The sequence below is a fragment of the Panicum virgatum genome, chromosome 7K (assembly GCF_016808335.1).
Source record: "Panicum virgatum strain AP13 chromosome 7K, P.virgatum_v5, whole genome shotgun sequence".
NCBI classification, from domain to species: domain Eukaryota; kingdom Viridiplantae; phylum Streptophyta; class Magnoliopsida; order Poales; family Poaceae; genus Panicum; species Panicum virgatum.
In genome coordinates, this window is record NC_053142.1 from 7113582 (window position 1) to 7136164 (window position 22583).

The following is a 22583-nucleotide window of genomic DNA, read 5'->3' on the forward strand; positions in this document are numbered from 1 at the left end:
TTGGTGGGTTTCAAAGCACGTGATTGCGTGTTAGCATTCTTCTTTTCATTTTTCCCCCTTCGAAACAAATCCGATGGCGACTTGAAGGTGAGCTGTGGCGATGAGAGCGCTTGCGTATGGAAATCGTTTTGGCCCTTCCACGAATCATTTTCGTCTATCACATAGATAGAACAAATTAGATCCAACATGTGCCGCGTTGTTGGTACCGCTTCTCGCCCCGCAACAAAAACCACTGTTATATGTTCAGCAACACTACAACAGGCACATCTGTAGATAGGGAATATATCAGATGCAAAACCAACCTCTTGGTGCAAACCGTGCAAACTTGAATCTGGGCCATCGGATCAACATCCAAGGGCATAGGAGATTGGGTAATTTTACAATTAACCGTCCGCTCTTGGATTGGGTAATCACACTTTTGCAAATCCCCCCACCCCTCTGCGCCCTCTCCCCTTAAATGTTGATCCGATGGCCCAGATTGAAGTTTGCACGGAGAGTTTGGTTTGCACCTGATATGTTCCCTATCTCTACGTGCAAACCATGCAAATTTCAATCTGGACCATCGGATCAACATTCAATGGGCATGGGGGATTGGATAATTTTACAATTAACCGCCCGCTCTTAGATTGGGTAATCACACTTTTGCAAATCCCCCCTCCCACCCCCCTGCGCCTTTCCCCTTGGATATTGATCTGATGGTCTATATTGAAGTTTGCATGGTTTGCACGGAGAGGTTGGTTTGCACCTGATATGTTCCCTTATAAATATTATACGTCAACAATGTACTTTTAAGAACTTAAAATATCCAGATCCTCGATCCAAAACACATAATTCATGCCTTCGCTGTAAGGCGTGCATAATGAATCAATGTTCTGGCCAAATTTGCAGATCACATAACACCATGTACATTCAGAATGAGATCCTTACACTGATCATTTGATGGTCTTACTTATTACCCAAGTTTGCAAGCATGACGAAGATGTTATTCCAACCGCACCCAAAGTCAGTTTAAACATAAAACAGATGATGAAATAATCTCAGAAATCGGAAACGTCGATGCCGCAGTTCACTCTCAAACACCAAACATCAGGTTGAACTATTGGTGGCAAGAGGGACAGATATGATGGCAACTCCCAACGCGACACCGAAAATACGGTGCGAGATTGAGAACGTAGCACTGAACTGTGGCTTCTTCAGTGGGAGGTGGGGCGACAATGGGCGGTTTGCAACAGGAGCTGCCATGGGGCGGCTTGTGTGCATGGCTCGGCTTCCAGGTGCAGACACATTTGGTCGCAGGGCTGCTAGAGGCAAAGATGTGTAGCCTCTGGCTTGCTCAAGATTTGAGTTCGAGCCACCAATAGCACCTGAAAAGATGAATGCAATAAATTTAGAATGGCCAACTGTGTGGAATAAACGGAGCAGAGCCACACTGCATTTCACCTAAAGCACATGTAATTGATTTGCACATAATTTACAACAAAGGACGCACTACGTGGACGGTAGTTTTTTCCATGAAGCTGTATACCAAATTTTGCATTATACCCAAATAAAAAGACGAGACATAGTTGAAATGACCACGTGTTGACATCCAAAATTGGCACACATGAGGTTTGCTAAACAATCTGGGCAGATCGGTCAGACCTATTGTGTAAACCGGTCAGACCGATCAAGACAAGTTTGTCAAATTATAAATTGGACTTAACCATTGCGTAGATCTCATCAAGATGATCGAAATGCATATACATAACGTCCAATTTGGACTTCGGATGAAGAAGTTATGCCTCCCGGAAGACCTGCACCCCGGTCAGACCGGTCCAGGGGCGGTCAGACCGGTTCGGAGACCGGTCAGACTGGTCCGAAACGCCCAATTCGAGTTAGGAGTTGTATTTTGACACGGGATTTGTAAGGGTTTCGACTCCTAATGGATACAGACCACCCCATCCTATAAATATAAAGGGTTACGGCCGATTGAGACACATCCAATCGAATCAATCTACTACTCTTTACCTTTCAAACCCTAATTCTCTTCCAATCTCGACATGCTGTTCATCTACTGATCTCCACGACCAGAGATGGCGTCCTAAGGCTTGCTGGTCGACCTAGGGCACGTCCGGCGACGTTCACGCCCTGACGGGGTCCCTTCCAGGCGAGAGCTTCGACGGCCTTTGCTAGTTTGCTCATAAACTAGTCACTCTTCGTCACGTACGCGCATTGATTATCCTTTGCTAGTTTGCTTGTAAACCTCGCCGTCTTTCACCACGTAAGTGTGATAGTTACCCTTCTCGAGACGACTGATTTCGGCGAAACCCTACAAACTGGTCTGTTCAACTGGTCTGGCCGGTTTGCGCGGTCTCGCTGCCCTTCGGTCCGTTTGCGACTCGCACGCTCGAGTGTTCTCGTGTGTTGACCAAGATTTGCGTCAACATATTTTGGCGACTCCGCTGGGGAAGATAATTCTGGTTATTGAAACAGCCAAATTTTTCAGCCCTAGCCCTAGCCCTGTGATCATTGATTTACTATCTTGATTTGCCATTAATATTGCATCTAGTGTTTAGACCGATTGCATCTATACTTGTGGTATTGCATCGGGCTGCCTAAGCCGATCGCAATTCACTTTGCTTGCTGCTACATATCGAAGATCAAAAGAAAAGCAAAGTGTTGGTCATTGAGTGCTTGGATTATCGAGATTTATTGATCACAAGACTGGAAGCATCAAGACCTACTAAGGAGTATTCATTGCGAGTTATTCTTATTCTCCACAGCAGTATTACTACACCACGCCTGAGGTACAACACACAAATACATCACATATTACTAATAATTATTGTGCTAGTACCACAAATTCTCATGTTGATGTTGCTAGATATAATGATAGTGTGCATATTGCATCGGCTAGTCATTATTCAGATAATAGATTTTATTATGCACATCTTAATAATTCTGAAAATTACATGCAACAACCTATGTCAAATAACATGCATACTTCGATTTTTTATGCTACTAGCAATATACAACATACACCTTTTCATACATCGACAGCGGAACAAGTTCAAATGCCGATAAACAATTATCATGGCCAAACTAACATGGTGAGTTTGGCCAATCTTTATAAGGCACTATATGCTAATAATTTTAGTACTATTCAGCAAGGTGTTTTACATATTTATTCATCGGCATCAAATTCACAATATTTGCCTCCATCTCAGAGTATGCTGATGAATGAGAAAATTGGCCATACTGATTTTAGCTATCCAGCCAATTATTCTCAAACCTCATATACTGCACAACATGTTACTACAGCAGAGATTGCATCTATAATTTCAGCACCACATGCAGATTTGAATTCTTATGATTCGGCTCCAAGTGTTATTTCTGATCCAAGCCGAGTTAGTGAAAATTTAGCAACCTCACATGCACCTTCGAACGCTAGTGCAACAAATATGTTTTCCGAATTTTATCCACTCTTTGAGCAATTATTTAGAGCTTGGAACCAAGAGTATAAATTTGAGAAGGCCAAAGAAAGTGGTGAAATTCATCAGTCCAAAACACATGTTGATTGAGAATCCAACACATCGGACGATGAGAAAAAAAATCGGATATGGATAATAATTTGGCTGTGTTAAGAACCGAATCAAATAAAGATTGTTCTGAATTTATTGTATCACAAGAAACAAGTCTAGCTGTACAAAATCATGACAAATCCAGTAAAACAGCTATACTTGATTTTTCTAAAGCCGAAGATGTTATACATTTTAATAGTGATTATTGTGTTATTGAGCAACATATTCTGGCTGAGAAAAGTTTAAGCATTGAAGAGCGTCCAACTGTTGGAGAACATGACAATGGAGGCAAGGAAGGAACATTAGCATGTCAGCCGAAGGTGATTTCCAGCAGCTCTGGAAAGACCGGTCTGACCGGCTCTATAAATCGGTCTGACCGGTCCATGGAGGATACGACTGTGGGCTGCCATCAAGAGGAGAAGCACGATATCATCCATATCAAAGTTCCACGCCTTTCCAATATATTCGATGAGGTACGCTTTGCAAGTAATTTACCCAATTCCAAATCAAATCGTATGGTTTCAGTCGATACATCTACTTGTGACGTGATTGTGAGTAATCTTAGAAGATCAATTGAAGAAGGTAATTTACTTGCTAGCAACAAAATAATTTCAGATAGTATCGGCCAATGCATTGTGAAAATTAGAAAGGCCGATAACAGTGATATTTTGGCATTTAAACTCACTCCAGCATCATTGCCAAATTTTTTCTCTACATGGTTTACTTGTGGTCATTCTGAAATTAAAAGCAAGAAACCAAAACCGAAAAGCATTGTGAAATCCGATGATGATATAGTGATAAGCTTTAAAACATCGAATATGAGAAGCACAAGAAAAGGTATAGCCGAATGGATCAATGAGAAATCTGAACAGTTCGTTTGCTCAGCCTTAAAACCTTCTCCACAAAATTGTCGGTTAGAGAATGTAAAATACACTTTTTATTTGACTTTGTGTGATGAGTTATTTGATATCTTGCTTGAGCAGAATTTTATTAAACCTTTTGATCACAAAGTCTTGTTATCATCTCTTGATGCAAAGGATGCAAACTGCATAATTCATTTGATCATAGAATTGCAATATGTTTCACCAAATTATACAATTGGCCATTAACTCCGGACGATTAAAATTTGCTCATGCACAAGAGAATGACCAATTGAAATCAATTGGTCTTGGTGATAAGAAGTTACAAAATTGGCCAGCATCGGCCAGTTCATGTAACAACGAAAATATTGGTGAAAAGGAGGATTCTAACTCCTTGAATAATGAGAAAGACATTGTCTACGAATTGCAATTTGAGGATATTCTTGAGGATGATGAGCTTAGTGGAATTCCAAGGAGATGTGGAGGGCAACCAGGATATTCACAATTGGGACAGGAACCGGTTATTCCTGCTATGCTGGCAAAATAGGTCAAACTAGTTTGCTCAACTGGTCAGACCGGTTTTGATCAAGGACACCCAGAAAAACTAAAATCAGAGTGTCCTAAGACAAATGGGGGTAAAGACCATTGTAGGCACAAGGGCAGAAAGCCGAACTCAGTTTTGATGAACTTCTGGCTAAATATCTAAAAGAGAATGAGGCCAAACGTGCTAATCGGTCAAACGATGTTAAATCATCAAGATTGCCTCCTAAACCTAAATCCAGGAGTTGGAATTGACAAAAGAAAAACTTTTATTCAGCAGCATCATTTTCTCCTTCGGAGCCATCAATGCCAATTCCATATGCTCCACATCCCACGGATTTTCATCGTTATTCATCATGGGGACATGATGATTCATGGTCACATACTCCTTCATATTTTAGACCATATCATGTAGAGTATGCAGCGCCAAGAGAACCAGTGCATGCAGGACAGCCACATGTTGTAAGTGACCGTTTTGTGTTAAAAAATCGGTCTAGAGTGCATGAGAAGAAAAAAGGTTGTCAAGCAGATTTACATTGTGAAAAGAGATGGCCGCAAAGATACAAGTTCAGATCTGAATACAATTGATCAAAAGCCGATTAATGTGTTAAAGACTTCGGCTATTGGTGACAAAGGAAAGGAAAAATTAAGTGTTGATATTCCTAGTGTCAAATCTGAACAAAGTAAGTTCAAAGGGACAAAAATCAAGAAGGAAGTGCCACTGTCCAAAATTGAAGTACGACCGAGATGCTTACTCGGTTCATCAAATTGGCAAAAGAAGAAGCTCCAGAAACTTAATGCCCAAAAGTTGAAAGAAAAGAACATGGCATGGGTTCCTAAAGGGAGCATTCGAACTCAAGACAAGGATGATGGTCAAGTAAAAGGTGCAATGCAATTAAAAGAGAACAGAAGGTCCAAGGGGCGATCTTCGAATATGAGATTTGCACCAAATCATCAAAATTATTGGTCAATCCATCATCCATTTGATTTACAAATGCCTCATATGCCTATGTTTTGGAATTCATCCTTAGATGTGTTTGGTTATCCCTCATATTCTTATTTTGATCCTCGGATGCCATATGGGTCATTATATCATGGAGGATTATTACCAAATTATTACGCATATTGAGTAATTTCAAAAGCCGAAATATTTAGTTCCTAGAGATGGTTATAATTCTTGTGTGTGTGTGTGTGTCTATATATATATATATATATTTCTGCACTTTATTTTGGCTATACATATTTTTGTGGATGAATTCTCTTTGGACGATAATTTATATTGTTCTTGGCTGCATATACGGCTGATGAATGTCTTTGACCAACGTCCTAAAGCGTTAAGCTTCCCGATAAGAGTTCGCTTAGTTGCTTTAATACTCGGGGGGGGGGGTGCAGGGTGTTACTTAAATGAGCATTTTTTCCCTTATGGATTTATATTTTGTTGGATCGGCTTGAAAGAGTTCTCAAGGCATTGGTGCTGTTTTATTTCATCAAGTGATGCTATTTTAAAACATAGAGCTGGTTTAAATGTTTTTACGCCAATAATTAAGCTGAATAAGAAGTTTTACATTCGAGCTAAAAATCTTGTGATCCATAGGTGTGAAATATCCAAAAATGTTTGGTGGTTCAAATATTGATAGGTGCAGCAAGTACCCAAGTTAAAATTAATGCTTACTTGGATCGCTAAATGCTTATTATGGGAATGTCTAAATGTCATATCTTACTTTAATGGATTCATCATATATCATATATCTAGATATGTCAATAACGGAGTTGATATTTTGAAAAATCAAACATCTAGCTATGTGATTAGAAAGGGTCAATTTCATATTAAAAGGCCGATGTTTGTGGATGCCAAAGTATACTCTCTGGACAGACCGGTCCAACCGGTTCATCAGACCGATTCATGATACCGATCTGACCGCTTGTCAAACCGGTCTAACTACTTGTCCTATAGAAAATACTAAGTCGGCTCCAGTGGCCCAGAGTCATGATGCAGCCGAGGTTAGTGTTTGGGAACAATTTTTTATTGATTATCAACAGATTTCTAGCTGTATAAAGGTTCGGCATTTCATATTTAGTTATGTTTTGATGATGAGTTATGCCATCGAGATGCCGAAGGTTTGTTCTTGACAATAATTTAATCTTGGCCATTTGCACTATGATTGTGGTTTATTCATTTATGAGGCCGATTATGCTATTGTTGGTCGAGGAACATTGCAAAGATCAATTGTTTTTATGATGATTTGTTCACTTTATACATTTGAGGTTATTGAAAGAGTGTGAAGATGATTCTAGCCATAGCATCAAATGCTCATAGCTGAGGTGATGTGTACTCAGGCTCATATCTCAATGAAGATACGGGAACGTGAGCAGCAAGGTGAAACTATTGTCTTGAACCGTATCAAGATGTGTGGTTGACCGGGTTCCTTCATCATTAGAGATAAGGTGTGATTGGTGCATAAGTGTTTCTCAGTGTTTCAGTGCAGTTTTGTCTTTGAGAAGTGTTTCTTGGTACGCAAGCTTTACCAAAAAATAGGGGGGGACATATGTTGACATCTAAAATTGGCACACATGAGGTTTGCTGAACAATCTGGACAGACCGGTCAGACCTATTGTGTAAAACGGTCAGACCGGTCAAGACAAATATGTCAAATTGTAAATTGGACTTCACCATTGCGTAGATCTCGTCGAGATGATCGAAATGCATATATAGAACGTCCAATTTGGACTCCGAATGAGGAAGTTATGCCTCCTGGAAGACCTGCACCACGGTCTGACCGGTCCAAAACGTCCGATTCGAGTTAGGAGTTATATTTTGACATGGGATTCATAAGAGTTTCGACTCCTAATGGGTACAGACCACCACACCCTATACATATAAAGGGTTACGGCCGATTGAGACACATCCAATTGTCAGACCCGGACCCACAGAATTGTGCACACCCCTTCTTGAGTTCTACCTGTACTCGGAATTCGAGTAAAAATCAAGACGTAGGTGCTTCCTGGAAAAAAGAGCATTGCGGCTGCTTCTTTGCTGACACGGATGACAACTAGCAATCAATGTTGTCGCCCCTAAAAATCCCTCCTCCGCGCATGCATGGATGAGCTGCCCATGCATGGATCAGCAAGCGTGAATTGGGAAGGAATTGCTGGGTGCACACGAGATGGCTACCATGAAGGCTCCAATATGCTAGCTAATTGTACACGAATGTGTACGCGCGCTACTCTCCAAGATCTACACAGCAACGAGTGACGTCCATACAACTACGACTACTCGGCGTCGACTACTTCGACTACTCGGCAACGTCAACGATTTCCGTCGACTACTCGGAGGCACGGCGTCGACTACTTTTCTTGACTAGAAAACTAGTCGAGAGTGGACCTCGCACCATCAATAACTAGTCGGACCCAACTCCGACTAGTCGGCATCAATCAAGGTAAGTCACTTATACCTTTTTCAACTTGTTTTTCACAAGATCGACTACTTTTTTGTGTACGCCTCTTGACCGAACCTACGCTCGGGGGCTACACCATAATCGAATGCTTTGTGCACAACCCGCACTCTTGGCGACCTTTTTTTTGTGCGCAACCCGCACTTTTGCCGACTTTTTTGTCCGCAATCTGCACTTTCAAGTGCTTTATGCGCGCCGCGCATCTTATTTGTCGCCTTGTCGACTTCTTCTCTATTTTTGTTGTCTTCTTCAACGGTTGCTAAAATACTCGAGGAGCACACGCCAACCTCGACTCTTCTGTACGCCTATGTTCCTACACGTGCATGCGGCCAAGTTCCTTGCGCTATGGGCTACGGCTATCAGGGATCAGGTGCTTACACGTAATAGACTAACTGCTCGGGACATGACCGCAAGACACGAAAAAAAGTTTTATATGCATTCTTTAATGCTGGGATTTTCTCCCGTTCTTTTACATGCATTTTCTACAATGCTGCGATACTCCCAACTTGATATCATGTATATCATTTTACAACATATTTTTATGTTTATTTCACAGGAGATCGGACCTGGAGCATGCTGCTGGCATGTCCTGCTCTCAGGCTCGGGGGCTGGACACCTAAACTACTCAACGTGGCTTCCATGGCTTGCCTGGCTCGCAGGCTCGGGGACTGGACGCTGCAAAACTACTCGATGCTGACTCATGTGAAGACCGGAGGCAAGAAAAATTCTACACTGCCTGCCACGACTTTTGTATCCTTTATTCCAAATCTTGGAATTTGGATTCAAGGCTCGGGGCTGCGGGACACGTGTCATCGACAGTTTATTTTTCAAAATTTTGGAAGATAAAGACCAGAAGATTGAAGACTGATTTGACCCTCAGCCTGATTCTGTGATTCAACCTAAGGCTCGGGGGCTACTCCATATGGAGCGCGAGTTCATCGCGCACCATATAAAAGAAGACTTTCGGGGCTTGAGCACCTCACATCCTCGATGCAGCCGGAAGTACCCAGAAGATCACTTGAAGCACTCGACGGAGCACTTGAAGTACTCGAAGACGATTTCAGAAGTACTCGCGCCTGCAGTACTCGGCTACGAAGAGCTCGGGGGCTTGTCAGACCCGGGCCCATAGGACTGTGCACACCGCATAGATATGAAGAAGATTCCGGATACACACAAGGAAGGAAAAAATTGTAATCCTCCTAGGACTCTACTTTGTAATCCTCCTGGGACTCCTACCTTGTAAACCGACTAGGATTCCACCCCCTGGACTATATAAAGGAGGGCGGGGTACCTAGATCGGCATGAACCAGCGCAGGGCGCAATATACCAAACCACCACACAGGACGTAGGGTATTACGCTATTCCGGCGGCCCGAACCTGTCTAAATTTGTGTCTTGTGTCTTTATGTTTACCTTCAAGTTCCAGATTCGGCGATCTGCTCCCAACCATCTTCTATCTTAGGGCATCCTAAGGTAGGCGAGTGGTAAAAGTACTGACACCAATCGAATCAATCTACTACTCTTTACCTTTCAAACCCTAATTCTCTTCCAACCTCGACATGCTGTTTGATCTCCATGACCAGAGATGGCATCCTAAGGCTTGCTGGTCAACCAAGGGCACGTCCGGCGACGTTCACGCCCTGACGGGGTCCCTCCCGGGCGAGAGCTTCAACGGCCTTTGCTAGTTTGCTCGTAAACTAGTCGTTCTTTGTCATGTAAGCGAGTTGATTATCCTTTGCTGGTTTGCTTGTAAACCTCGCCGTCTTTCACCACGTAAGTGTGATAGTTACCCCTCTCGAGACGACCGATTCCGGCGAAACCCTAGAAACCGGTATGTCTGGTCTGTTCAACCGGTCTGACCGGTTTGCGCGGCCTCGCTGCCCTTCGGTCCGTTTGCGACTCGCACTCTCAAGTACTCTCGTGTGTTGACCGAGATTTGTGTCAACACCACATGATATGGATCCTTTGCCTCCAGGTCCCACAGAATTCATGATTAACCATGAACTATTACCTACCAGATATTAATAGTGCAAAATCACTGGCAACTAATGGACATTATTGATCTTCGCTTGACTTGAGCTCACCACTCTTATTTCATTTCCAACTATATTACTAAATATTCAAAATAACAATCTACTTGGAAAGGTACTAGAGTGCTTTCAGCCTGCCACCATCTCGTAACGAGTACCCAGTGTTGTTGATAACTCAAAACTACAAGAAGCATAGAAGACATAAAAAAAGTGCAGGTCTCCAAGAGTACTTACCACGGAGAGCAAATGGAGCATCTCTCAAGGGCGCAAACTGAGTGTTGTTATACTTCTCCATTGCTGCCCATTCAACCAATAGTCGTGCATCAGCATCAACACAAAATCACAGTTTGGTAAAAAAAATGAATAGAACATTTTGCAAACCTTAATGTAGAAAGAGTAACTAATTAATCAATTAAATTGAAGAATATCAAAACCAGTTGATCCTAATAAACATGATTATTTAGAACAAACCAAGTAACATATTTCAGCATATTCCTGGACCCTAGTCAGTGTCAAAGTTAACCAAAACCTGAAATATCAAAATGCAGGACAATCCAACATAACATCTTAGGCTCCACATTATGTAAAGTGTGACTGTATGCAGTGCCCAATAGGATATTGGAAGTTCTCACTGTACGGAGAACACAAATTTGAGCATTATGTCATTGAAATTTCTAAGAGCTTCACTCATATTTAAAGAAAGCCTGTCTAAAAGTCCAGTACACACGCACCCACGCACGCACGCACCCACCCACCCACACACACATTGTAAATAAGCACAAAGCATGAGTTGCCATTGTTGACACAGAATCGCACCAACACACTCGAATGCGCTAGAACGCGCAGGAGATCGTCAAAACGATCTGAACCAGCGATGCCCTGGCGGACCGGTCTGACCGGTGTGGAGCAATGAACCGCGAAGACCTAGAAACGCGAGCTCGGGAGGGACCCTGTTGGAGCTTGCGCGGCTAGGGTTGCTCTGAGGTCGGCAGGCCACTCAGAACGTCTTCAAACGTCGTCGAGACGAAAGAAGAAAGCAATCTAGGGTTGGAAAAGACTAGGGTTTGAGAGATAAAAAGTAATGCGATATTTTGATTGATTCGATTGGGAATACCTCAATCGGCCTTAGCCTTTATATTTATAGGCCGGGGAAGTCGTACCCCTCTCCAAGTCGGTTTATACAATAATTTCCAAAATAAAACGAAGCCTCCAGCCGGGGAAGGAGGGTCTGGGCCCACAGATCCGGCGGCGGGAGAGGAGAGGAAAGGGGCCGCACGGCGGAGGAGGAGCAGGGTCCGCAGATCCGGTGGCCGGAGAGGAGAGGGATAGGGCCGTGCGCCAGAGGAGGACCAGGGGCTGCCGCACCGTGAGAGGGCCGCGCCGGGAGGGGCTGCCGGACCTTGCGCCGTCCGCTGCCGCTGCCGGAGCTCACGCCGCGCAGTCCGCCCCCGCTGCCGAAGCTCGCGCCGCGCCTGGAGCTCACTGCCGGTAGGGGGCGCTCCCGGTACGCCGCCGCCGCTCCTCGCCCCGCCGCTGCTCCTCACTACCGGTGAGGGGCGAGCAGAGGGGGAGGGGAGGGGAGGCAGAGGAGGGGCCGCCCCGCCTGGCAGGAGAGGGGAGGGGAGGAGAGGAGAGTAGGAGAGGGGAGGCGACCAGGCAGGAGTGGAGACCAGGAGGGGGCGGCGGTGGATCTGAGGGAGGAGAGGTAGGGAGGTGGTGCCGATTAAGTGTGTGGGTGGGTGGGTTGGTGGGGTGGGGGGTTGTTTGCCGTGTGCCCCAGATCTGGGCACACGACAAACAGTTTACCGTGTGTTTTTTGCTCGACACACGGAAAATGGTCAGTTTGCCGTGTGCTCGAAAATTTGCACACGGCAAAAGTTTGGACACACGGCAAACTGGCCGTTTCCCATAGTGCTATCAGGTGCCATAAGGAGATTGATGAACTCTGCTTATATGAACAATGAAAACAACATGGTTGGCACTACAAGAAATGTGGTGATCTATGACGAAAATTTTATGACATTTTAATGGAGCGTCACAATTGCACATAATCTATGACGAAATTGAAGGTATGGACCCTAGGCCCAGAACTTTATGACGTTTTATTGAATTCGTCATAATTGAGCCCACAAAATATGACGTTTTATTGAATTCGTCATAACTGAGCCCACAAAACATGACGTTTTAACATTAATGTCATAAAAATCGTCATAGCTATTTTAACTATATGTTTTGACATTTTTCATTTTCAATTCAAGTTTTTGCTTCTCTTATTTGATGCTTATGTGGCAGCCTAGTCAGCACACACGAAAAGGAAACTAAAAGCCTTAAACCAAATTTCAACATTTTACTAAGTCCTATTCTGCTCCCTATCCTCCCGTGGTACATGTATGTGATTGAATAAAAAAAGTGATTGGAAAAAATTTGAATTTGGTGTTAAACCTATCTTCCCACAGTATGCATATGTGATTGGGAAAAAAATTGTCGTGTTAAAAAAAAGTGGAAACAGGGAATCGAACCTTGCATCTTTGGCTTTGGAGAAGAGAGCAAATACCACGACACCACTTCTACAATTGTGTTGTAGAGTAGTGTTGTAATTATACATATGGCTGGCGCAGTCGGTGAATAAATTTGGAAAGTAACGGCGCCAGCCACGCCACCAGGATTCGAACCAGCGTCTTGAGGTTCCAAAAAGAAAGTGTTACCAGTATGCTGCGCCTCTGTTTGTGACCAAGTGAGGTATTATTCCATTTTATCTAATCACTAAGAAAATAGATCTGCTAAGAAAAAAACGGGTAGTGTGTGCAGTTGGGGGTTCGAACCTGGCTGGCTGGGTTCTCCAAGCTCGGGCCTTTCCACTACACCATGTGTCTGTTAAGTTTTATTTAGTAAAGGGCAATTTTTATACTTTCTCTAATGCTTGCTGGATTGAGATGAAAAACACATGAATAGTTCATCTTTCTCTTTTTAATTTGGATTTCAAAGTTACAGATGGTTTTTCTCCCTCAGAATAACTCCAAATTTGATAGGATTTTTTTCTGTTTTTTTTCTAAAATTATTATATTTCATTTAGTGGCATTTTTTAGTTATTTACTATATTCTATCGGATCTTTTTCCTAAGGCTTGTTTTCTCCACAAAATAGAAAATAGAGTAAACATTTTTTTTGCACAACAAGTGCTAATGTAAATCGACAAATGCTAATAGGAGAGTGAAGGTAAGATTGTGTCCAAAGTTGATGTGTATGTGAGCAAGAAAATACTGTAGGATGTATAAATCTCAAAGTTTGAGTTGAGTTGTATGAAACAATGTGAGTAGTCTATCCATTCTATGAACAATATATACTTCAATCTTCATGAAATCTTTTGAAATTTTAATGTTAAGCTTATAAACCCATAAACTAATTCTATGCCAATTTATATAATTTTCAAAAAGGTTTTAAATATTATTATCAGTATTTTATAATAAGGTTTTGAGTAGAAATTTGAACTATCCCTAACAAACATTTCTCAAATGAATCTAGGATTAATGACCAATGTATACTACCACTTTCTCAAATGAAAAAATGATCTAAATAAAGATTGTAGATCTTGATGGGTTATGAAACTTTGGTATTCACGACTTTTTCGGCTCAAATCATTTAGTGATCCAAAATCTTGCTTTTAGCTATCAATTTTTGAAATTCAAAATTTGGATTATTCAAACTTTGTCACATGGATTAATGACCTAAATAAAGTTTATAGATCTTGATGAGTTCTACAACTTTGGTATTCATGACTTTTTCATTTGAAATCATTTATTACCCTAAAAAATCTATTTGAATTCCTTAGACTACTAATACTATCACTAACATGATGGACCCACGGCGTCAGGACAAAAAATTGGCCATGGCAGGCTCTGCCACCGACATAGCGGACCCACCGCGCCATACCAAAAATTGGCAGCTACACCTCCCGCTCTCCCGCGCTGATTCTCTCACCGACAAATGGAACCCACCACGCCTCCCGCTCAAGAGGTGCGAAATTCCCCTCGTGCGCGCGGCCGCTGCCTGCCTTATCCTTTTGGTCAGTCAGGCAAAGGGGAAAAATCCCCGCAGGCCGCAGACCAGGGCCTCCTCCTCCCTCCCCTCAACGTAGCGTCGCCACTCATCCCACCGCCACACCAACGCCGGAGGTCGGAGCCGCGTATCACACCGCCACACCTCCACCGGTGGCCGGAATCCGCCCATCCCACCACCACATCAACGCCGGAGGTCGGAGCTGCCCATCCTTGACTCCCTCCGCTGGTTGACCTTCGCGGCTCCGCACAAGGCGCCTTCTCCAAAGTTCAACACATCCGGCCTGATCTGAAGTAAGTCTAACCTTCTATGTCCGAATCCACCACTACTTCCATTGCCGTTACTGATCTGTTAGTTCTTTCTTCAACTTCTTTACAGAAACTGAATCTAGTTTCTGCTCTTTCTGCGTTTCATTTGCGCCGGCCGGGCTGAGCGCCGCCGGTCCCATCCGCACCGGCCGGGGCCGCGGGGCGGCGCTGCAGGATCTCATTCGCGCCGGAGGGGCAGATCGAGATGCGGATGGTCCGGAGGCGAGATGCGCTGTTGCAGGTCCAGAAGCTCCCCTTTCCCTCTCCTTCCTCTCAGTTTGTTATTACCACTAAGAAGAAGCCGCTGTTGCAGGTCCACGAGTGGCAGGCCATCACGTTCCTGTGACTTGCCTATTACTGCAGTGGCACGATTTGAGGCAACTTCCTCGGGGGAATATTTTAGGTTCCTTCTCCAGCTGTAGATTGCTCTATTTCTTGTTTCCTCTGTTCTTGCATGTTAGCACCAGGACTTCAGTTATGAGAAGTGTCCCTTTCACTCTACATTAAGCAATCATTGGCGTGTGCTGTCTTAGCTTCTCGGTGGAATTCTTGCATTGACTATTGTCGCCCAAATTTGTCTATTCTGCACATTTGTGTGGGTAAGGCTTGGGGCTTAAAAAACAACCCTTCCCCAGACCCCGCACAGTGCGGGAAGCTTACGGCACTGGGTACGCCCTTTTTTTACTATTGTCGCCCAAATTATGTATTCCCTGATATGTAAGTTAGTTTTTCTTGCTGGTTAGTTTTTCTTGCAAGCAAGTATTCAGTTGAAATCTGCTATGCCCATAAACTCAGTAGGACATGCATGTACATAACCTGTTTGATTTAATCCCTCAATGCTCAACAACTATTTACATGTGCCTACATAAATTGTCTCCGTTTCTAGTGCTGCTTAGAATATTTTACCTGCCATTTGTGTCATGCATTTAAATATTCACTAGTTCCCTTCTAGAGTGAACTGCAGTCCATGTTTGTTCTGATATGTGCTAGTCTGCTATGTAATTTGAGTTAGCTCTGAACTTATGATATTTTCACTAAAGCATCTGATATGTGCTAGTCTACTTATCTCTAACTAGCTAACTCTGCTTGCCTGTTTTATTCTTCTGTGCAGTTCAGAATCGTTGGTCTAGCAACAGCTAGGTGCCTAGGTAACAGCAGCTTGCACAGGTATAGTGAATGTGCCATCTGTGAGATCTATGGTGAAATAATCTCATAGTGAATGCCATATCTTTGTGATACATTTAAGGGACCTGTGTATAGTGAATGCATGTGTGAACTCCATGTTCCTGCAACTCTGCAAGTATCTATGATGAAAAACAATTTATGGTTTGATTTGATCCATATGCTGTTTGTGCTTTGCACCTCTACATAATTGAAGCATCATATACAAAGGTTCGAGATAGCATTTCATGTTTTCAATGACTACTGTATGTGCTGTATACTCTTCTGTCCAATGCGATGCATGCATGACTTGAATGGAATTAAATTTCATAGCAGCCAGAGTACTATATGTGCTGATGCATAATTTTATTTTGATTGCAGGTTATTATTGGATGCAAGCTAAAAAAGAATGTAACTAGCTATTTTCATGTGCTAAGATTGTAACCTGAGATTTTGTATCTAATATGCTGTAATTCTGATATGGCTCAATATTCTCTAGCTTCTAGCAAGAGGAAGTTATACATCTGACTACTCATTGCTGATGTACTAATCTCTGACTCTGATCTTTCTTTACTTTTGGTACGCAGGTGCTGTTGCTGGTGGAACCGAATCCTACATCCTGGGGCTGCAACATCCCATAAGTGATGCATTGCCTTTTCCAATATACCATGCTTATGTTATCTTATACAATGTATCATGCTTGTTTACTTATTTGTCAAAGTAACATGATCTAGTAAAAGTAACTTTCTTCATGTAAAGTTATTACTGTAACCTATTCAAATTTGAGTCTTCATTAAATTGCTTGTTTTAATTGAATGATTATCTTCTCCAGGCTATTCTGTTGGTCATGTGTCAACTGTTGGGTCTCTAGTTGTAGCTATTCTAGTGCTTTCTATTTACATGTTTAGAATAAATTACTAGAACTCGTTTTCTATGGCGAGTATTGAAAAACTATACTGGTAATAATTCCATTTTGCACTTGTGCTAGTACTCTGGCATGCATTTGAGATGTTACCAGGATGCTTGTTTCATGTTGCCTGACAACTAGCTCACTTTTGATCTACTCATCTTTGTATCGTGACTCTAATCTTTTTGAGTTTTGCTGTGCAGGTGCAATGGTGTTCTGTTAGCTTTTGGTAGAACTTCAAATCAAATTTTACTGCTGCTGGTTCATATTCTTGATGAAATCCACCTTTTGTTGTTTCTGGTCAACTATGTGGTCTTGGAATGTTACTACTAGTTTTCATAAATGGAAATGTATGTGATTGAAATATTATTCATGTCAATTTTGGCCTGAATGGGTTGTGTATAAAGCTAAATCTGAATAACTAATAATTAATTTTGGGCTGAAATTAGGCCCAACTTAGTGCCCCACTCTGAATTGGGCCCATCCACTCATGGGCTGTGCTGCTGATGTCACCTGCCACGTCGCTTGCCATGTCACTTGCCACGTCGCTCGCCACGTCGCTCGCCACGTTGCTTGCCACGTCAATCGCCATGTCACCTGCAATATCAGCACTACTTTCCATGTCATTGCCATGTCAGCCACCATATCATTGTCCACGTCAATTTACACGTCATCATTGTCATCCACGTCATCACCATATCAGTAGCCACATCATCCTCCATGTCATCACTGTATGACATGATAATAGAATCAGTGACGAAAATTATATTGTTCGTGACGTTAATTTTCGTCATAGAAAATGGGCTTGGGTTGGGCTTCAGGGGCCCGGAGACATTCTATGATGGTTTTAAAACGTCATGGATCAAGTAATCTATGACGAAAATTTAAGAAACGTCACGAGGTGTGATCTGTGACGCTCAATACATGACGTTATTTGAAATCGTCATAGATACTGTTTTATGACGGTTTTTCAGTGATCTGTGACGAAATTCAATCGTCATGGATCACCAGATTTTTTTTGTAGTGTGGTGAGGTGTTATATTAAGTATGATATTGTTTCAAATTTCTTTTATGCTAACTCAAAAGGATAATTTTATTCAGGCCAGTTCCTGCTCTTGATTGTGCTCGTGGCTTTCCCCCTAGACACCGGTATTAAAATAATTTATAATTGTGCTGTTATTGGCATCTTGCCTAGCTGATATTTGCAATTGAGGTTACTAGGCATTGTCAGGATCATAACAACATGCATTTAGTTCTTGACTAGCTGATGTTTGTAGGTCATATGCATATGCTTGTACTTGTAGTCTATAATGACCTTACGATCGTGCTAAAGGATTATCAATTGCTTGGCCTTCGAGTTGTGTGTGATATAGCTGATTTTTTGAATATATAATATTACAACTAGCTTAATTTCTCTATGCAATTGGAAATGATACATATTAACATATATTTCTAAATGTAGGTTGAAATGATCAATGACTGAATTCTTATGTTTGGATGCATTCGAGTATGGATCAAGAAACAATGAATTTCAGGATTCCAGGATACTTATACTTAATTTTTCCTTTCCATAGTGTAGACTTTGTATACTTCGCTACAATGTAACATTTGTTTTCTACATGTATACTTAATGTATATTATATATATTTGTTTCCTTTCTACAATCAATGTACCTCCTTTTGATTATTGAAAATTACAATTTGTGTGATTGTGGAAAATCATGCTTACTCCAAAAAAAAATCCAACATTATTTGCTATAGGCAATGTGTAATAATGTTTTTTTTTTGAAAATTTTGAATGTGTTACAATAAGTAAAACATGTGTTACGAACCATATGTTTCTTTTGCCAAACTCTGTTCTTTATCACAATGTAGAAGTGTTACTAAAGCTAAAATATATGTTACAAAAGACAAATATTGTAACACTTGATAAATGTTCCACTAGATTACTAATTGTGTTACAGTGTAGTAACACTTTTTAGGATATAAAGGAACACATGTATTTTGTTCTAATAGATTAGGCTATAGTAACATCGCATATAGGAACACTAACAGGATGTGTTACTAGGAGAACTAGTAACACATTTATTAAGTTATTGTAACACAAGTTGGTGTTACTAAAACCCTGTTCTGTAGTATATATCCTTCTACAGGTGTCACACTCAACTACATAATTGGCTATTTCTCTCTACATCCTTGTCCACCAAAACCTCTGCTTCAAGTCTTGATACATCTTATTGCTGCCGGGATGGATAGAAAACTTGGAGAGATGAGCTTCGTCCAAAATTTCCTTTCAGAGCTCATGATCCTTGGGAACAGCAAGTTTGTTGCAAACCAAAGAACTCCATTCTCATCTTCTTTATAGCACTCATACTTGGGTTCCTTTGTGGCTAACTTTTCCTTGATGATGCTGACAGCTCTATCCGTGCGCTGGGGCTCAATGATCCTATCTCTCAATGTCGGTTGTAGCAACAACTGATTGACCGTGGCATGAGGGACAATTTCTAATTTCAATCGGCTCATCTCATGGCAGAGGGCATCGGCCAATGATTCGGATATGAGTTGGTTGCAGTGGTCCTTGCGACAGAGTGCATTGGCTACTACATTAGCTTTTCCAGGATGGTATTGCACTGTCAATCCATAATCCTTGATGGTTTCCAACCATCTCCTTTGTGTCATGTTCAGCTCTGACTGGGTGAAAATGTACTTGAGACTCTTGTGATCCATGTAGACATTGCAATGGGATCCAAGCAAATAATGCCTCCAAATCTTGAGGGCATGAACCACTACAGCTAACTCAAGATCATGAGTAGCATAGTTCTTCTCATGGGTCCTTAGCGCTTGGGATGCATATGCTATAACTCTATTTTCTTGCATCAAGACACATCCAAGCTATGTTCCTGATGCATCACAATACACATCAAATGGCTTGCTCTGGTCAGGTTGTGTCAATACTGGAGCTGATATGAGCAATTTCTTCAGGGTCTGGAAAGCTTCTTCACACTGATTGCTCCACACAAACCTTTCTCCCTTCTTTAGCAAGTCAGTCATTGGCTTGGCTATCTTGGAGAACTCAGGGATGAACCTTTTGTAATAGCCAGCTAATCCAAGAAAGCTTCTGACTTGATGTACCGCCTCGAGTGACTTCCAATTCAAGACATCTTGTACTTTACTGGGGTCGATTGATATTTCCTTATCTGAAATAGTGTGACCTAAAAACTTGACACTGTTAAGACAAAATTCACACTTGTTGAACTTGGCTATAGCTTATGACCCCTTAGTCTCTGCAAGACTATCCTTAGGTGCTCGACATGCTCTTTCTCTTTCTTGGAGTAGACCAAGATGTCACCAATGAATACCACCACAAACTTGTCCAATTCAGGCATGAAGACTGAGTTCATGAGGTACATACAGTAGGCACAAGCATTGGTAAGTCCAAATGACATGACCAGATACTCATATAGGCCATATCGGCTAGAGAAGGTTGTCTTGGGGATATCGGCTGGAATAATCTTGATCTAGTGGTAGCCTGATCGGAGATCTATCTTGGAGAAGACCTTTGCACCTGCTAGCTGATCAAACAAGATGTCGATCCAAGGTAAGGGGTACTTGTTCTTGATAGTCATAGCATTAAGTGGTCTATAATCCACATAATCTCAACTTGGTGTCATCCTTCTTCTTGACAAACAAAATTGGACAACTGATGTGAACTAGGGTTCCCGATCTTTCGAAAGGTTCCGATAACTCTCGATTTGGTGGAAACTTGACACACGTCGATCCGGCTTCCGAACAACACGTTCCGAACCCCATAATCACAGCACCACGTCTCCTCAGGTTATCGGCCAGCGGTCAACCTCACCAATAAGGCTAATCCCTGTGTACGAATCGAAGAACACAAGCAAGAATAAGGAAGAGTGCAACACAATTGCAGATGTATGATTAATCTCACGAGTTGGGGTCTCACAAATTGATGAACGGTGAAACTGTTCTTGACAGATTAATCTAAGCAAAACCCAAACCCTAATGGTGGGGCAGCGGCTGTTTATGAAGACTCTAGGGTTGTGGAAAGACCCCTGGTCTCGCTCCTAATGGGTTCCTAAATGATACACGGGCCAAAGGCCAAAATACGGCGCTGCAGCGCCTGGACAGATTCTGGATGTCCACTTGTTTCGACGATTCCCGTTGACTCAGACATCATCTGGATGTGGGACTGGACCATTGGAAGCTCTATAAAATTAGCTTTCCAACCATATGTGGATCGTTGAAAATGGACTCCGTATGTGGCCTAGGCCTCCAATCTAAGGCAGACTGCTCCTGGACTCCGAGATGGACTCGAGGCTGATGTGTATTGGGCCTCCACGTGTCTTGGACGTCCCTTGCTGGCCTTCTCCGACTCCAAGCCCCTCTTCATGCATCTCCTGGTTCATGTTTTACTTCTCTTTTACCTTTACTACTAGCAATTTTATATTTTTCAGTCATCTTTTCAATGTTGTGCTTAGTTGTTTCATATATTTTCAATATAAAATTAGCATGGCCTTTAGCATCACTATGAATTCTCTCACTAGTAGGCAAAGGTAGAATATCAATAGGAGCACAGGGATTGAAACCATACACTACCCGAAAAAAGGACTTACCTTGGTGGTAGAATGTGTTGCCCGATTGTATGCAAACTCCACGTGAGGCAAACATTCTTCCCACATCTTCAAATTCTTCTTTAAAACAGCCCTCAACATGGTGCCTAAAGTGTGGTTGACCACCTTAGAAAATCAGTTTGTGGATGACAAGTGGTAGAAAATAACAATTTGGTACCCAACTTGTTCCACAAAGTACGCGAGAAATGACTCAAGAATTTTGCATCACGATCTGAAACAATAGTAGAAGGCATACCATGCAACCATACAATCTTTTTAAAAAAGAGGTTAGCAATATAGACAGCACCATCACTTTTATGACATGGTATAAAATGTGCCATCTTAGAAAATCGATCCACCACAACAAAAATGCTATCCCTCCCCCTCTTAGTCCTAGGCAATCCCAAAATAAAGTCCATAGAAATATCTGCCCAAGGAATAAAAGGAATAGGAAGAGGCATGTATAATCCATGTGGGTTCAAGTGAGACTTAGCTTTTTGACATGTAGTGCAGCGACCAACGAACCGCTCAAAATCTCTCCTCATCTTTGGCCAAAAGAAGTGTGTGGCCAAAACATCCTCTGTCTTCTTAGCACGAAAATGCCCCATCAATCCGCCTCCATGTGTCTTCTGGTCCTCTCCAAGGTTCCTTCTTATTTGATGGTAACCACCGCGGTCCAAAAGGTCTTGGAGTTGTCGCTGAATTTCTTTAGTCTCCTCTGGGTTGGTTCTATAAGCAGCACGGTTTGGAAAAGCGGCTCCCGGGATCAAATCAATTTGATGCTCTATCCCTCTCAATGGTGGCAGCCCCGGGGGTATCTCAGCTGGAAAAAATGTCCTCATACTCCTGCAAAATGTTAGTGACCGCAGGAGGCAAAGAGCTAGCAATATCATCAAGTGAAAACAAAGCTCGTTTGCAAATCGAAGCATAGCAAACATCATCATCAGAAATTTCAGCAATGTCATATTTTGTTGCAAGCATAACACCCCACTTTAATTTAATTCCATCGACCTTAGAATTAGGTCTAGGCTTCTCCTGTTTAGGTGGAAAAACAGAATTAGCAACTTGCTGATTTTCAGAT

General features: G+C 42.2%; 1 protein-coding gene and 1 long non-coding RNA gene across 2 annotated transcripts; one reads left to right on the forward strand and one right to left on the reverse strand.

Annotated features, from left to right (window-relative positions):
* Positions 1 to 1086: 1086 nt before the first annotated feature.
* LOC120639884 (succinate dehydrogenase subunit 3-1, mitochondrial-like) lies at positions 1087 to 10736 on the reverse strand. The gene is made up of 2 exons (XM_039915809.1): positions 10676 to 10736; positions 1087 to 1364 (listed from the first exon to the last, which is right to left on the reverse strand). Exons 1-2 carry the CDS (start codon positions 10734 to 10736, stop codon positions 1087 to 1089), a joined length of 339 nt encoding a protein of 112 aa, XP_039771743.1.
* Positions 10737 to 14517: 3781 nt separating this feature from the next.
* Positions 14518 to 16304, forward strand: LOC120639698. The gene is made up of 3 exons (XR_005661618.1): positions 14518 to 14789; positions 14875 to 15207; positions 15916 to 16304. It is a non-coding gene; the product is annotated as an uncharacterized LOC120639698 (long non-coding RNA).
* The last annotated feature ends 6279 nt before the right edge of the window (positions 16305 to 22583 follow it).

Coding starts and splice junctions, on each gene's coding strand:
- LOC120639884 (XM_039915809.1), bottom strand. CDS start 10,736: ATGGAGAAGTATAACAACACTCAGTTTGCGCCCTTGAGAGATGCTCCA. Junction 1,365..10,675: donor TGCTCCATTTGCTCTCCGTG/GTAAGTACTCTT, acceptor TCATCTTTTCAG/GTGCTATTGGTGGCTCGAAC.